This window comes from Myzus persicae, unplaced genomic scaffold (assembly GCF_001856785.1).
Source record: "Myzus persicae strain clone G006 unplaced genomic scaffold, MPER_G0061.0, whole genome shotgun sequence".
Taxonomy (NCBI): domain Eukaryota; kingdom Metazoa; phylum Arthropoda; class Insecta; order Hemiptera; family Aphididae; genus Myzus; species Myzus persicae.
This window is the reverse complement of record NW_019101750.1, coordinates 207,381-226,107: the sequence shown is the minus strand read 5'-3', so window position 1 is coordinate 226,107 and position 18,727 is coordinate 207,381. Positions and strand designations below refer to the sequence as shown.

The 18,727-nt window shown below is 29.7% G+C and overlaps 1 protein-coding gene across 3 annotated transcripts in view; it reads left to right on the top strand.

Annotated features, from left to right (window-relative positions):
* Positions 1-18,727, top strand: part of LOC111030319 (acid sphingomyelinase-like phosphodiesterase 3a) — a 194,599-nt gene that overhangs the window by 114,283 nt on the left and 61,589 nt on the right. For all 3 annotated transcript variants that reach the window (XM_022309747.1, XM_022309746.1, XM_022309745.1), the window contains one exon: positions 4,666-4,886. In XM_022309747.1, coding sequence (XP_022165439.1) covers positions 4,666-4,886 — 221 coding nt within the window. The remainder of the gene's footprint in view (positions 1-4,665; positions 4,887-18,727) is intronic.

The following is an 18,727-nucleotide window of genomic DNA, read 5'->3' as shown; positions in this document are numbered from 1 at the left end:
ATAAAAACCTGGATTCGTTGGTGTTGCTGAGTCTTAGCTAATTCCTGTATGTTGTTAATAATTTACAAGCGACATTACGGTCGGTAAATATATATCTACATTTCGTGCTTAATAAAATTACATTTTTAATTCTATTTTCATTTATTTTAGTTTCTTAAACTAAAACGGTATTCTCAACTTTTGCTCGAATACGTGATATAATTTTTAAATTCTGAACAAACACGTTTAATGCAAATCCGTTTCTAAAATTATAAATTAAAATACTAATGTTATGATGTAATGACAAATAACATTTTAATTTAAAATTAAAATATACGTACCCAACTGCATGTATATCAACAAAAACGTAATTAGGATATTCGTTCTGTTATAAATCATACATGCATTTTATAACCAGATTTAATATAATTAAAGTGATCAAAAGATACAAGAGTTATGAATAAAATATAATTTTTACCTAAAGTAATTATTTTTTAATTATTTTTTACATTCCACATAAACGCTTTATATATTCACAATAATTTACGATAATTGATGACAGTATTTATTCTATAGTTGTTATCAAATTAATAAATATTTCAGTGGACTAACAGTTTAATGACATCAGGGAATTGGACCTAGTAATTTATGTTTCTAAGTTTGATCGGTACGAAGAAAATTAAATTTTAAAATTAATCAGAGTAGGGACATAAGTTGTGACGTACAATATAATAATTAATTATATAAGGGATCAATAAAAATAAAGCTCAAGTTATTAGCAAACTCGATTTGAAATAAACGCGTGTAGTAAATTTGATTTTTAATATTCACAGTAGGTAATTTAAATTTACTACGTAATAGCCAAGGAAAAAATTAAGATATTAACTATAATTTATTGAAAAATATTAATACGTAGTTATAAATTATAATTCAGCTATTTTAGATAATAATATGCAACCGATGTTTTAAATTTAGCGGATTCAACACAAGAATTAATTGTATTATATTTTTCCCTATGAATATATATTTTTTTAATGATTCAAAGTAACTAAATCGTTTTAGTTTTTTGAATGTGATAAAATAAACATGTGTATCCACGATATTTTTGAAAATTGTGATTTCTATAATCTTTAAACGTGCGTTATCAATTTGACTTACAGTACAACTATATATAATATACTTTCGAGAACATTTCAAGTATATTCTCGGTGGGTAATTTTTTCACATATAATTAATATTAATACAAGCCCAATTTATTCAAATTTTGTAGTAAAGGTGTAATCAATAGTAAATTTACAACAAAATATGGTTTTTGGCATCCTGAAGTATGACGTTTTTCCTCTTAAAGGTTCATTGTTTTACTCACCCGCCATGCATACGTATATCACACCTACCTATCCTTTCAAGTAAATTATATTAACACTAAAGCCGTTACATCCGCCCAGTCAATATAGCCTATTAAGCCTGACCCTTGAACTAACAATTTGGTTTGCACACACTGACTGGCACGTTCAAAAGATTTATGTAACACGATCAGCATCGGAAACTTTTTATACAATTATTTATGTTCAACTCGCAGTGTATCTTTCAAACCCTATTTTTATGCACGTGAATTCAATTATTATAATAATATTTCAAAAAAAAAAAAAACGTAAAAACCGCACGACTGCACGAGTTAGTTTAACGTAGGCTTATAATATATAGAGAGATGTGTGGGGACGTTTTAAATCTATCTTCTTGCATTGACTGATGCAGATATTTAGAATTAGTATATTATGTATTGTTCAATATTATTATATACTTTTAAGCCCTTTGTTTATTTCCTCCGGTATCAATGTCAACGTCAATATTAATCGGAATACTCGAGTCAGCCGACCCTAATCAATGCTATAGTTTCGTAACCACCAGCTTACTTACTTACGAAAATATCTGAAAAAAAAAACAAAAAAAAAAAAACGTTGATCGCACTCTAGAGAGTAGAATTAAAAGCACTATTCGTGTAGAAGATTGGATTCACTTGGAAATTAATATCTGAGAACGAGCAATCACTTATTAATTTTACGATATTAACATAGGTAGCAAAAATTCCATGGCCTATTGTTGGGCTATTATTGGGCGTCTTAAACGGGGACCGATGTGCCCCACGTGATTGCTTACAAACTTTGCTTAACTTAAGTAGTAGTTACGTGTTGACGTTTCGAAATGGCCTTGTGTGTTCATTTTTGTGTTCTTTATTGATGAAACGTTCATAGTAAATGAATTAAATTCTTTCACTGACATCGAAAAAAGATCTTTGCGATCATTAAATTATTAAACAGAAGCCCAAATTCAAGAATTCAAACATTATTGTAATTATTAAATTTCAAGCACCGATTTTTCCTGAAATACCCCAGTGGAAAACTATTGTAACATAAACAAAATTATATATTTGGTGACTCAAGGTTAAACGTTAAATAGTTTCAATACTTTCATGACTACACAAATATTTTTATATTTTCATTATTATCCAGCCGGTTTCACGATAGTAGAAAATCATCCAATCAAGTTACAATAAAATATAACCAAACAAATTGTTTATATGGTCGAAATATTTATTATTTTAATAGACTGAATTAGTTGAGAATGTTAAGATTTTATTTCTAACGAAACGAAACACACGATTTAAAAATATATTTATTATTTGTCAAAAATACCTGACAATTTTTTTTTGGAAAATGAAAAAATTAACTAAATAGGTGATGAGAATAATTCATAAAAAAGTTGTGTACTAAATCGATTTTATTTTTTTTAAATGTTTTTTTTACTTTCAAAAATGTTATATAAATATTATTTTATACTTATTACTTATTAAATGTAAACACAAAACAATATTATTCGTTCAATATAGGTTTTGTTAATTAGTTAAACAAATGTTTCTTCCATTTTAATAACATAATATATTTATAATGAGTTTCCACTTTCCATCAATTGAGTTTGATTATTTGTCATAGCATCTTACCAAATGTGTACACGTTTAAATAAACATGCCTAATAATATTCAAATATACTTTATTATATTTTATGCCAACTATATTTACTAGCAAACATTAAACATGCAATAATAATAATGACATCAAATAATATATTATAATGACACTGCAAGTATTTAAACAAAAAATAAAATATATTTATGCATACCACCATTTTAATACAGATTTTTCTGTCTACAGAATTAACATTTTCAATCTAGTAAATGTATTCAACTATGAATTAGTTATTGAAGCACTTCACTTAAACTTACAAATATTTCCAGGTATAAAAATAAATACATGCAAACACGTCATTGTTAAACTAATATCCTCTCCTTGATCGTTTTACTGCAGTTTGTGTATAGAATTTAAAATAAAATAAAAATGTAATGAAAAATATGCTTTGCACTTTATACCAACGCATAAATATAGTGCACAATACAGTGATTAGCAGTTCAAAAAGTTTTTTTTTTTAATAGTTGTTTTGTTTGTTTCATTCAATTTGTAAACTCTAGTTGAACTAGCTATCCGTACAGCATTTACGTTTTTATACTTGGTCATATATTTTTCAATCACTCTAAAACCATGCAAAAATAAACCAATAAACAATTTGGCAAATAACTATCTGAGTTTTAGTGCTGATAGTGACTTAACTCAAATCCCTCATCAAACGCAAACATAAACGTAAAGCTGTACAGCGAAAATAAAAATGTATATATATCGCTCAATAATAGATTATTGTCAACCATAATGTAGCAATCCGAATGTTTTGGAAATAGCATTAGGTAACAATGTTTTAGCCGTTCCTCCTCCACGCCAGTACGTCAAGTTGTGGAGCACAGGCGTGTTTTAAATATTATTATAAAATAGCTTGTTAGTGGGAACGAACAAAAGTTTTACTGCAGAGCAAAACACGAATTCTTTTCTTCGCCGCATACCTCATAAAGATTAATAATCATTGTTTACAGAGGCAAAGAAAAAAAAATCGTGTAAGGGAAAAAAAATATATACATTAAATAAAAATTAACCAAAGCCGCAACATCCTCGTGTTAGACCTTTCCGTTCGCAAAGTCCCTTATATACTACATCACAACCCACACTGACATTTTTACCACATGATATATTTAATAGTGAAACGGTAAGAATAAAAATAATACGAAAACTCACTAAAAAATGAGATTTTTTTCTCTACATTCGAGTCGATGCACTGCGTTATCGAATACGTTTGACTTATAAATGTAAAATTAAAATTAGAACATATTTTTACAAGCGCTCTATTTTTCTTTGGAATCGTTGTTATTTGATATTTTCAAACGAAATTTCAAAGTACATTATTCACTGAAAAAGTTGAATTTCTGTTAAGTTTTTTATTATTACAGACCTTCTGATTTTTGACGATCTTAGCATTTCTATAAAAACGCGCTCACTAAAATCGATCGGTTTCGACAAACGCGATGACATAAGAAAGATACACAAGATAATAATATGAATCTATCGAATGCGATAAGAAACCACGAACTGTATTATTATATTATATTTTATTATAGTGTCACTATTGTCCATACGGCGATATACAAATTATTTAACTCGTACGTTTATTTTTAAATAAATGTTTGTTATTCGAATATTTAAACACTCGATATTCTATTAGTCCTAACGTTGTTCGTACTTATTACAGAGACTCCGTGTCGTCGGACGTCGTTGATCTGCCTACCCGCGTGATGGCCATCCAGAACGTCACTAACCTGCTCGTCCAAACGTTCAGCAGCCAGTTCGTGTTTCCGGTGCTTGGCCACGATGACCCAGGGTCCTTGAAGAATCAGTTGATTGACTACACGGGTCTGGGACACTATTGGCGGCAGTGGTTGCCCACGGACGCCATACAGACGTTCAACAAAGGTCAGTTTTGTGCTTATCATTATTGTTACTGTTTCGCTGCACAACAAGTCAGAAAAATAATTATCATCGACTAGGCACACAATATTACTGTGGAAATATTAACAACAATAGTATGAGCTTGTGAATTAAATAAAATGCACGTGAAAATGATTCCAATCCTGGCCGATTGACGTCTTAATTGATATAATATTAATGTGAGAAAAAAAATGACCAGTTAACATTGGATATATTATGGCCGCTTGTCACTACACTATATATTATTTATAATAGAATAGAAACGAATAATAAGGGCTCGAAACGTTCAATACCGTATGGGCGTGTGCAAACGGATTATTGCAGCACAATGCGCTGATAACTGATAAGTTAATTGGAATAAACTATAATATTATACACTTTTGGCATCATTAGAATATATTTATTTATAATTGATGTTACACTTTAGCCGCAGCGTAATTGAATTCAATATTAATTCTATCATACTCGGTGAAAAAAAAAAAAAAACAAAAAATAATAATACTCTTAGGTACCTCATAAATGTGTCCGTTAAATGAACTTTGACCCGTATACAAAAAGGGAAATAATATAATATATTATAATATGATATAATAATATAATGTAGTCTTCTGTCCACTAATTTAAGCACTTTCGAAACTGTCGTGTATTGACAGCCGCATTTATATTAACTGTCAACCGTCGTCGACTGCACCGTCGGCCGACGACATAATATTTTATAGTCAATATTATTATCGTCATCACCATCGAGCGCGGTAGAGCTGATTACGTATAATATAGTGGTATTGGCATTTTGCGTAATGTAAACACATATTTTGTCATTCAAAAATGAGTCCTGAAAGTTTTGAACGCAGTGCAAACAATTTTGTATATAATATAAGCCGTCGTATGGTAAAATACATAATAATATGTCCTTAAAGGTTCATTTTTACTATATTTTATTCGCAAGCGTACGGCAGCTACACGGACACAACATTTTTTTTTGTCTCTGAAAATGGTTTGGTACAAACAGTGCGAAATACAATATATTGGGTGTAAATAAATATTATTACAAGTTAGAAATTTACTCATTTTCTGACGAGTGCAAATTCATTTATTATTTTATAACGGATAAGTAGAGTTATCTTGAAAGAACCACAGTAATATCAATGCGCATGCACTACAATTTAATTTTGATTTTTTGAAAATTATTTAAATTAGACGTTCCGTGTTCGACATTATGAACTGTACGTCGATCTGTGATCCAACATTTTCGCTGATCACCGGTCATATCGTTGAATATTTAATACGTTACAGCTGATAAATTAAATAGGTAGGTACAGTCTATTTTCAATATTGGACGTCTCACGAGAACGTGAAAATAATACATAATGTGCATTTAAATATTGAAACTATGCGGCATTCGAAGCGTGTGACTCACGACAGAATTGACCTCAGGAATAATTCCACTTGAAGTGCGATATCGTTAGTATAGTTTTTTTATTTTCCCTAAAAAAATATTGTGAGAATCTACAACAATGACCTGTGTAAGCACCATCTGTGTCTACTTTCCGATCGATGAAGGGTCTATGTACGTAACTTTTAGAGTACTTTTATACTGCCTCAAAAAGCGTTTTCGGAAAAAAACCGCATCATTTTAGAGCCAATAACTTCCTGAGCGCGTTCGGAATCTAAGATTAAAACATTAATGCACGCCACGCCAGCGTGCAGCATAATATGTTTGAAACTTTCCATCCTTAACGGCTGTTTGTGTATGCCATTTTATTCGTAATGCGAATATTACAGTGTTACGTTATGACTCTCGAACATTCATCACGTAGTAGTTATGATGATCTGCAGTGATATGATATTCGTTAACACGCGAGACAGAATATGATTATTTTGCTTGCGACGGAAGTAGAAAGTTGACAAAATATCTCGATGGCGGTGGTATACAGGTGCGTAATAAAATGTCGTTATTATCTTAATAGAAAATATTATAAAATGACAGTGATGCTACATTATTGCGTGTTCGTAAATAAAAATATATTTAAGTCGACGACGATGAGTTCTCTTTCAGTATTCTCATATAATGCGAATCAGCAATTATTGTGAAGTGATGAAAGTTCTGAACAAAATATGAACACAGTACCTATAACATGTTACCCATGTCGTGTCTTAGATAAACGCGTTCAGTTAAAACGTTGAAAATATTCAACCGCAAACCGTATTTTAGGCATCCCGCAATAGCGGTGGTGTAGGCCCGACGGTTGTTCGGCTGTTTCGACAGAATCAGCAGATCAAACACTAAAATATATTACGATTTCGTCTTGAGCACACATACAATTATTATATTGCGCACCTTGCAGTGTGTACTCACCAAACTTCAACGTTTCGAAAATCCACTGACGATCCAAAATAATATTATATTTCAATTTTATCATCCCACTACAGCAGCAGTGGTCTTGATGACTCGTCGGTTTACCGTTTAACGTTTGTTGTGCTCAAATTAAAGTTTAGAACTGCAAACCGTTTTGGACTTAAAGTGTTACGTTGAATACAGTTCAGATTTGCTTATAAATAATGTGATATCCCTAATTCCCGCAGAGTAAACCGTCCCAACATACTATATTCTGCACGGGTATATAAATTTCAAACATAATATCCCATTTGAGCCGTATAAACATTTTTCTTGACATTTATACCTTTGCAAATGGAATTTCCTTGATAGCAGCAAAGATAAACCCGGAATTTCCGCTTACTGCAAACTAAACAACAACAACAATAACAAAAAACCTACGTAATAAATATGTAACTAAATGATTTCTAAAGTACCTATAACATATAATGGATTAGGAAAAAAAATAGTTAAATATTTATATGATTAATGTTTTCTTTGTACATACTATGATGAAATAAACAGTAAAATAAATATTTATACCTATACACGGAAATGTTTAATAATATATTTATGTATTTAATGAAAAGCTGAAATAAATACAGACAAAAACAATTCCATGAACAAAAACCAACCGAATACTTATCAGATTTATTTATATTGATATAATGGTAAAGTTTAAGCTACTAAAATTTGATCATGATTAAAAAATAATTTTGACGTGTTGCACAATTTTGTTTATTTTTTAATTTACAACAATAGTTTGTCGACAAATGTATACTATATAAATTATATAATATAATTAAATAATTACCTACCAGATGGTTTGAGTGATATTCCCTGGTATACGATGTACGATATCGTAAACACAATAATTTTAGAATAGTAAATACTATTTTTTCTGGACGTAGTTATCATACTTTCACTTTTTATGACATTTTTGTTATAATTTTCAATTAGGTATATTATGTGTATTACATATTGTATTGGTAATTGAATCTATACACAGACGATAAACATATTAGGAATTAAATTACTTGTCTTAAATTCAAGGATAAAAACTTTACTGTTATACGTTTTATTAAACTCAATAAATTGTTATAAGAAATATCATTGATGGATACAGCCATGTTGTATGCCAATAAAAGTACTTTTTTGTGAGTATTCTTGAGTATTATTTCAGACCCGAAATTATATTATGTTTTATTTTATTTTATACCATGTAAAGATACTATTAGGCATCTAACAAAGTACATCAAATCTATAAATCAACAATAATTCAATTATTTTTTTAATTTTATTAAATATAACACAAGAATAAATAAATATATGGATAGTTTTAATAGTTATTATCATGCAGTATATTGTACACAATAATATACAAATACATAGTTAAAATAATATAATTAGCTACGCTATGACTAATATTTCATATTTAAGTAATTCCACAGGGAGGCTTCTTCTCTATGTTTCTTATGTCATTTTTTTATTTTCATCTAATAAGCTCATTCATCTTACTTATAACAGATAGCTTCGTAAAAACTGTTGAAAAAAAATAAAAATTATTAGCTCCATAAGTTGCTGAATTTATTTTTTCTGCTCATGTAAGTACAAAGATTTTTTTCCTAGTTTAAAATGGTTGCTTCAAATTGAATAATAATATGTAACATATATTATATAGTTTTAGACAAAAAGATTAATTGATTTAAATTATTACAGTAATACTAAACGTCATTCAAAATAATATTTAATATCATCAAAATGTTGATTAAATATTTAAATACACAACAAAACTATTTCAACCTGAAACTCTAAATTTATATTTATATATTTTAAAATATACATTATCATTTATGATAAACAAGGAGGTTAAATAAATAGTACAACAAAACTAATAAATGATAGTTTACTGTATCACGAATTTAAAAGCAATAATTATTTGAGAGAAATACAGGAACGAAAGCGTGATACATACCTGATATCATACATAATATTATGATATATAAAGGAATATTTTTTGTAAATATTTGTGTCCCAAACTACTAAAATGAAGTTAAGAAATGCAATGATTGGTAAATGTTAAACTCAAATGTTTTTGGTATAATAAATATTACATTTTAAATCAAATTTGTATTCACAAAAAATAAGTTGTTTCAGGCTCTGCGATGAAATATTCGTTGTAAATATAATATCTTGTTTTATTAAAACTCAAATAAATTGAACAATCGAAAAATAATAATTAATAACTAACTATATAGATTTTGCCATTTCATATACATAGTTAACGAATCGTCTCATTAATACATACTTGAAACTTTTCAAAATTCTTCGCGCATACTTCTCCGTCTAATTATATTCTCGATTATTTATACAGTTGCAATCGATTCGAATTCATTCTAAGTTACGACGAGGCTTACTAATTTTGCTCTTTAAAACTATAATTATCTAATTAAAATGTAGTGGACAAGAAAATATGCTTGAAAAATTGTTTCTTAGTTATCGGTATGTTCGAAAGTAATTACTTTATTTTTAATTAAACTAATAGATATTTTATTTTATGAATGTTTTAAGTATTCGATATTTACAATTTAAGAATACTGTTAGTATTTAATTCACATCGAATAAAGACTTGGTATCTATCCTTTTTCCACGTACCTCACTAAAAATGATTTTTGAAACGTGTTTGAAAACTTAAATAATAATAGTAAATAGAAAAGTAGTTTTCTCCATGACGAGCTTTGTTGATTAAAAACCCAGTTTAATAACGATTTCATCGTTTCATAATCATAAACCGAAATAATGATAGACCGGATCGAAAATCTGCAGCCATGACCTCGGGACCCCCGAGAGGTTTTTAATAATTTAATACTTATTTTACACAGCAAGTATACTGAAAATATTTTCCAATCACCCATAATGGAATTTTTTATAAGCCCCTGTGCGTACCACGGGCCTCCGCAACTTTGCTTTATTAATGTACAATCGATATAAAAGTTTATTTTTATTTTTCACCGACCAAGCTATAAAAACTCTGTATTATATAATAATACAAGCTCAACACAGAAATGTGCAGACGACGGCTGATCGAGATTAAAGTCTCAAACAACATTATTGGACCTTTTCATATAGTAAACGCTTCAGTTTATGATTCGGGTATTAATAGGTATAGTTAAGTATATTATTATACTCTTTTATGCATAATATTGTTGTACAATGTTGTTTTCATAATAATATTATGTATTTGTCTAAATTGGTCTTCGTCGAGTTTGCCGTATTGAACCGAATTAATTAAATTACCGACCGTTTTTTTTTTTTTTTTTTTTATCAACCGTAAATTGTTTGGTATCCAATATAGGACAATTTAATTTATCTGAAAGTCTGTATCGAAATTTAGAATTTAATTTGTTCCGTTTAAAATCACTAAGTAATGCAAATCGAGAAGGTATGTGATTTTTAGTTAATATAAATTAAAATTAAACACACATTATAATCGTATGGACCTGACTGTTAAATACATTTTTATTTATTTTTTAATTTTATTTAAAATCAGTAAAGATTACTAGGCCTCACTGAGTTGTGAACTCGTGTAGAGACTTAGGATATAACTAAAATTCATTATTTTCTGATAACGGATCTTTGATATTAATATTTGTTTTAACTTAATTTATAATTTTTACCTAATCAAATTATTATTTTCTAGGAAGAAGTAATTTTTTTGTTTTATTTCATTCGATCATGAACAAATAAAACATACATTATGGTATTTTAGATTATGATAGAATAAATAATTTTTACCATAATGTGTTCAATATGGCTTTAACTCAAATTTGTCTAAAGTGATGATACATAATGTGTGAGATACACGTTGAATTGAAAATGTTGTATTGAATTGGATATTTTGTATACATAAATAATTTAATTTTAACACATTCATTTAAAAAGAGAAAATAAAACATACTTATAATTGTAAAAAAAATACCCTTTGACACTTCACTACTTGAACGGTTGTGAACATAAAAATTGTCGCTCGATAGAAATTCTATACGAGTAAAAATGTAAAAGGTTCAGTTGTCACTTTAAAATGTTTTAAATAACTTTTAAAATAGTGTGATTAAATTTTGTTTTGAATTACAGTTTATTTTACTTAAAGCGAGCACTGCTGTTTAAGTTTCAAGAAAGGATAAAGTTTATTCGAGACCTTGGAAATTAAAATGAAACAATTTATATGTCACTTTATATCCAAAATGGTGCCCGTCAAAAAGTTCCTCTTTTTAGAAACACAAACTGCAATAAAACAATATAATATAGTCTCATCGCTACAATAAAGGTCGAAAACGCTAAGCATAAAATAATATATAAACGGGTTATTAGAATAATATAACCATCGTACACGGGTTGTGTTTAATAAGTTTTGAGAAATGAGTAGGTAGGTAGGTACATCTAATATTATTTTATATTATATATAATATGTATACAACGGAAAGCGAATGGTTTTCAACGAGGACAGTGTCTTTTAGAAACGCAAGTTCGTCTATAACATTATTATAATGGTTAAAGTATGCGTTAAACGTGCTCCAAAACATCAACACGCTCCGATTGCGTTGTTTGGAAGTAATTTCCTTCCTTTTTGAAACGCATTCGTCGTAGCCCACGACTCGGGACGTCGACATTATACTATACAGGGCGATACATCAAGTATGTTTACCCTTTTTAAAACACTTGACTTTTATACCATTTAAGCAGTGTTCCGTCATCTTCTTTTTTTTTCAAACGAGAACTCTATTTTTTATTACTGTAAATTGTCAAGAAAATTATTTTTTGAAAATGTTGATGTGTTTTGATCAAAATTTTAACGATTAACTTCTGATTTACCTACTAAAATGAGTTTACAATAACAGTTTCATAAAAATATAAATTCGACGTAATATTTTGCATTCAGTTAGTATTTATCTCTACTCCAACAACTTTTTTAAATTTTAAAAATTTTGACAGATTAACATAAATTACTATAATTTATAAATCGCATAGGTTCCTTTTATTCCAGACTTATTATCATACTGGTCCTATTAAGTATTCACAAAGTTAAATAACTCAAAAACTAGTTGTTCGAAATTTGATTTAAATTCATAATCTACGTATAAAAAGTGTTATTTTCCAATGAGAAAAATAAATCGGTATCGCCGCATGTCACTCCTTCGACGGCGGCGTGGAAAAATGGAGCTGAGGGTGCTCGGGGAATCATCCGGTATGGTGTATTTCACTATTTCGACAACGATAACATCTCATACGAAAACGAGAGAAGAAATGAACCAAATATTATGTTCTATCATCGCAGTGTGCGAACACAATTTTTCATTCATTTCGGTCCTGTTACTGATGATTTTATTGGCGTTATTATTATTATTATTATTTCGGAGTTCGTTTCGGGGGGCTTTATGTTTATACATGGGTAATATAATACACACGCACACACACACACACACACACACACAAGCATATATTGTATGTATATAATGATACCCCGGGAGAAATTTCAAATCGCTCGGAGTAAACAAAGGATTCACTAAGGCGTCCCCTAAAACCACAAGCTGTTGTTTCCGACTGCGTTGGCTGTACGTACACTCATTACACACTCTGTGTGTATGTGTGTGTGTGTGTGTGTGTGTGTGTGTGTGTGTGTGTGTGTGTGTGTGTTGATGTGTCGAGATGCACAACTCTTAAGATCCGTTCGGAGGAAACTTATAATAGTGCTTCGGCGAACATTTCAAAACCGTCGACCGAATGTCACAGTGTAGGTATTACGGAGCGTGTACGTATGTAATAATAATATGCACAGTTCGTTGACGTTTCGGAAGATGACATTTTTCGTTTCACATTACCGCAATACGTTAACGTGTTTTCCACCAGTAATCTTGTACGAGTCCCGCGAGACGTTTCGTTTCCGCGATAATCGAAAAAAACACAATTGGGTAACCCGTCAGACCCATAATAAAGATAATATGAAAACAACAATACTATAATATGAATGATTACAATACGATTTGGATAGTCGAAAATATTGTAATAACATTTTTACATTTAAAAATAAAAAAACCGAAACTATAGACGAACAGTAGCTAAATTTGAAATTTTGGTGAAAACACAAAATTTTAACCGATACAATTGTAATGTTTAGTTGAGGATAAAAATACTATTTGCAGATATTGATTTCAATATAACCTATTAATTGGCTTTCATAAAATATTTATTAATTTATGAAGTTATTAGATTATTACTCATTTATGTTTTTCACTCTTTTTTTTCCACAATATGTTTGATTTTGATTACCTTACTTATTTTTACTATAAGTAATGAAAATAATACTTTTCAATAGATTACACTATAAGATTTAGTACCTATATATAAGAAAAAATACGTTAATTTTTGCATTCAAAAATTCATTAGAAATTTAAAAATATACATTCATTATTAGGAATATCTTTGCTTTTCGTTTTTTAATCGACTTCATCATTGCTATTCCTTATTATTATACGATTTATACTTATTGTGCATTGCAAATAATAACAATTTACGATTAATTTCAGTCTAAATAATTTGAAAAAAAACTTAAAATAAATCATAAGTTAATCATAGATGAGCTTTGTTTATATTATACAAGTAAGTTTGTATAAGTAATAAATATTTATATTGCAAATAAAAATCAATAACTTCTATATCAAGCGCAATATAATATTCAGTCGCAGAGAATGCTTAAAATAAATTAACAGTTAGATGAACCACGTACGTTATGGTAATTTTAATTGACTACTGTTCTTACACGTTTATAATTTCCTGCGGAATGTACCTTATTGTGATGGTCATAATAGACATTATAAAAGGTCCACTGTCATCGTCTTACAGTGTACGAGGCGACTGAAACCCAAAACCGCTCTGGATGGTGGGAGGGGGCGGGAGAGTCTTGTGAAGACATTTCCGGGAAATGCTAAGTGAGCCCCTTTTAGAGCTCCCCGTAGAGTCCCCTGGTTGGCTCGAGGGGAATTATGGTGCTGTTGGGGCAGAAACCCGATAAGTCTCGAGCGATTAATCTTACGTGACTATGTGTGTGTATCGAGGCACGATGGGATCGTTTTGTCCTTAACGGCTCGGAAACGGTCCTTTTCGTACGGTTTCCGGTGACCTTTGATTCGTGCACGCTGATTTGTGGTTTTCCACGTGTGCAGTTGACTAATGCCCGTGTAACTACTATATCCGAAATCCGAATTATCTTTATAGTGCAGAGTGCAGAGGTATGGCGGCTATATAGTTTGTGGGCGATGGAGGAGCTGTGTGCGTTGGCCAACGATTTTCAACGTATATAATCGGTGCAGACTTGCCGGAATTAATATCGAGATTGTTTTTATTTTATATTTATGTGTGTGTGTGTGTGTGTGTGTGTGTGTGTGTGTGTGTGTATCTACTCAAACGACATCAAAATTAATTTCACGTATCATTAGCCAATTTACTTAGGATTCATTAATTACCAGCTACTTACCTCGTGGTTAGATTTAATCATTTTTATACGAGGTTTACGTGATGATATATTTAGTACAAACCGCGTTTAACGAGAGATCAGTATTAATTCGCGTATATTGTAGGGCGGGTTGTAGCTGCTGTAGTTTTTTTGATGGAGGGAACGGCCAGTTTTCTATCTATTTTTTTACGTATACAAAAATATAGCCAACAGTGTACAAATATTTAAATTAAATATTTTCGCCCTACGTTTTTTTTACTAATGGAATGTGGTATCTCTCTTGGGTTTTAGGTTATATGATTTATTGGTTTTAGAATAAAGCTAATAGATGGTCATTGAATTAATTACACCGATTGATTATATTTACATATTATTTGATGTTTGAACGATATGCAGGTAGGGTAAATTAAATTTTGTATTCAGTTTGTAATCTGTTGCGATATTATAAACTACTAGCTTTATTCCAGTCACCTAAGTCACGGCCACTTTCATATTAGAGACCATCATTAGGGATCTACATAACATTCATATCTGACCCAGTGTCAACACTTAAAATTAATATTTATTAAAATTGACTCAACACACCAATAAATACAGACATGTTAAATTTACTACCAACTAAATTTGTACCTAAGATTATAGCTTGTTAGTGTACTTTGTAGAAAAACTATATACTTAATAGCTAATAATTGATTTTATTGAAAATATCATGCATATTGACTTAATATTCAACAAAAAAATGTACAGCAATGGCGTGGTAGTAAATTGTAATTTTACCTTAGCATTTTAAATAACAATTGAATTAAATTATAACAACAATATACGTTGGCCTCAGATTTCGAATATATTATTATCCAGCATGAATAATCCATACACGCACACGTTATATAGATTCACTGCATTTCCCAGTAACTCGAAATTGGAGGTTATTTATAATAAAGATAAAAGAAAAATCATGTATCTATCTAATTCACTCATTACGTGCACATCACGGAGTGCACAGTTGGTTTTTAGCGCTTAGTGTAATTTAATATTAAACTTTAAAGTGACTTTTATTTTGCATGGCATTCGGGTAATTGAATTTCTACTTTGAAATAGATTTGTATACAAATATTGTGAGAGAAAGTATTGAAATATAATATAATATTTATCCGTTCTATATAATTTATGTTCGTATTCAAAATATCAAGATATAATCAAATATAAGATGAATGGACGCATATTTAATGATTTTGCAAAGTGTAATTAATCGATGTAATAGTTTAATTGATGCATTAAATTAGAACTATAAATCGCTGGTGATAATAATACTGAAATAAAATATCTATGTCACTACTTTCTAATATACGCTTTTATTAAAACTATTATAATTTCAAAATCTTAAAAATGCAATACCTTGATTCCACTATAATGCACATACTTGGAATAGATATTATTGACTACTAATGACTTTTCTTGTCCAGACGTGTTATGAGCCGCGTGCAAGGATAACAGGGAGGATTTAGGAATACGAGAAATGGGATCACTGCGTATCCGTTGGCCTAGGCTCACAAAGTCTTAAAGTCGTTATACCGTGGTACATGCGTGCAGTGTGTCCACGGACAGCGAAGTTCATTTCGTGGTAAGTTAACCATCACCCTTTCTCAACCCTGTGACTTCCGCAACGGGCACCACTAACGACTCGAGACCGCCAATCGCCACTTTACCGGCTTGTCCGACGACGTTTGCGTGTAAAATATCCTCTTAAAACGTTCAGCATAAGCACGCTCAGAGGTTATTCGACAATATTACCCGCGTTTATCCCCAGTCCGTGGTGGCCCACATGGAGGTGAAGTAGTATTATGAAATAATATGCACACACAACGCACTACCACAGATTGGTGCACACACAATCTAAATTATATTTTTTTACTTTACTATTAGGTTTTTTAAGTTAGTTTAACTTGACATCGTATTATATTTAATTTTTGTCTGAGACCAACGCTTAAAAGTTAATGGACTTCGTTGTACAAGTATATTATTTATCATCGTTTATTGAATTGGATTTCTTTAAGAAGGGAAGGCCGGTTGAAGCCGAAATTTACCCACTCCGTTTAAACATTTCAAAGTATACTGTACTGCAAGTATTTTTATAGCTCCGAACTATCGAAACAGTAACATGCGATTTCATAAAACAGTAAATAAACGTTTGATAAATAATTAACCGTACGTGCGACCAACGTTGATCTCCGAAAATATTATGCCAGTTTTAATGACTTATGATCGTTTAATGTACAACTTCACTTCGAACGTTTGAATCGTTTCATTATTTCAATATGCAAATGTTGTTCATTGAAATGAATCATCATTATTTTCGGCGGAACAGCATTCAATATATCAATGTAATTTATATTAATTGAAATAGTATAGAAATAAATAGGTATCACATTACGATTACACTGCAGGCAATTATATAATGAAGGTATTTTTGAACCTTGGTAAAAAGTGCATCCATACTACTCGCCTAAATTATTACACAATATTTTACAGATGTATTGAGATTATTTAGTTGAGTAAAAATATAAAAAAGTATACAATGAATATACGTGTGTTTTAATTGAAACACAAATCAAATTTGGTGAATAAATTATATTGGGTATAATTTAGTTATGTACCTATATGGAGTGTTTTTTTAAATTTGTTTGGTTATAATTTTAATTTTTAATATTATATTTGTTACTATTCAATAGTTTAATAATCAATACACAAATGTATATTAATCATAATAATTTCTGCTAAATAAATTATTTATGCACAAGTTATTCACTCTAAAATGATATATAAATGTTTAAATCTTTTTATGGAACATTAGAGATATCTTATAAGACTTTTTAATTTTGTAACATCAATATTAATCAGAATATACCAATTGAAACATAGTTTCGTTCATCACAGTACATAATAATATAATTTAATAATTTAAATTATCGAAACATACTGTCATTTATTTATGAATATTTGAGAAATTATTTTAATGTTTTTTAGTACATAAGTTGTATGAAAACCTCACATTTGAATGGATTTTTTTTAAAAGAAAACGTTGACAAATATGAACCCATATTATATGGATAAGGATGCGGTACACTCTGCCACTCTGGTTGCTTTTTTTTATATAATCGTACTGTTAATTAAGGTACTCAATGAAGAGTTTTGGGAATTTGAAGCACAGGCGTTTGTGAGTGTGTGGGCAGGCAGTGTTTACCAACCTTTAGTCAAAACATATTTTTGATGGATCCCAGATATATTATTATGTTTAAAGATTAAATTGATATAATTACACCATAGGTGTAGAATTGTATTTTACGGGTTACCTGTCAAAAGAAGTTTCTTAAAACGGATCACCTTATAAACAATTATTATAGAAACGTGTTTCCATACAGGAGAATCGGCGTATTTGGTGGCATACTACTCATAAGTAAAATAAAATTGGCCATAATGAAATAGCTGTTGATTGAATATCAAATATCTAATAACATTAAAATTGTACAGCTGTCATATTGATTGTACGGACGAAACCCACTTAAAAAGCCATACAAACATAAAATGGTTCGATTCGATTAGTTTTATTGTTTATAATGTACACGTGAATTAATAACGTTAATTTTTGTATGTATAATAATGCATAAATAATACACGCCATTTTACTTCATTATAAACATTAATTAAAATAATCGATTTAAAAATATATAAATAAATAAATAAATACTTCGTTTTAAAAATATCATTTAAAGTACCATCAATATGTATCAGGCAAAACCGATTGAACGAGCAAAACCTTTTTCAAAATCATCTCAATTTTTTTTTAAGTTTAAATTGCATTTTAAGTAAATATCTTAAGGTACGGTTCGTTTCAAAAAGGCTGTAAACGTCTTTAGTATGATCATTATGTCTTATACTAAATAT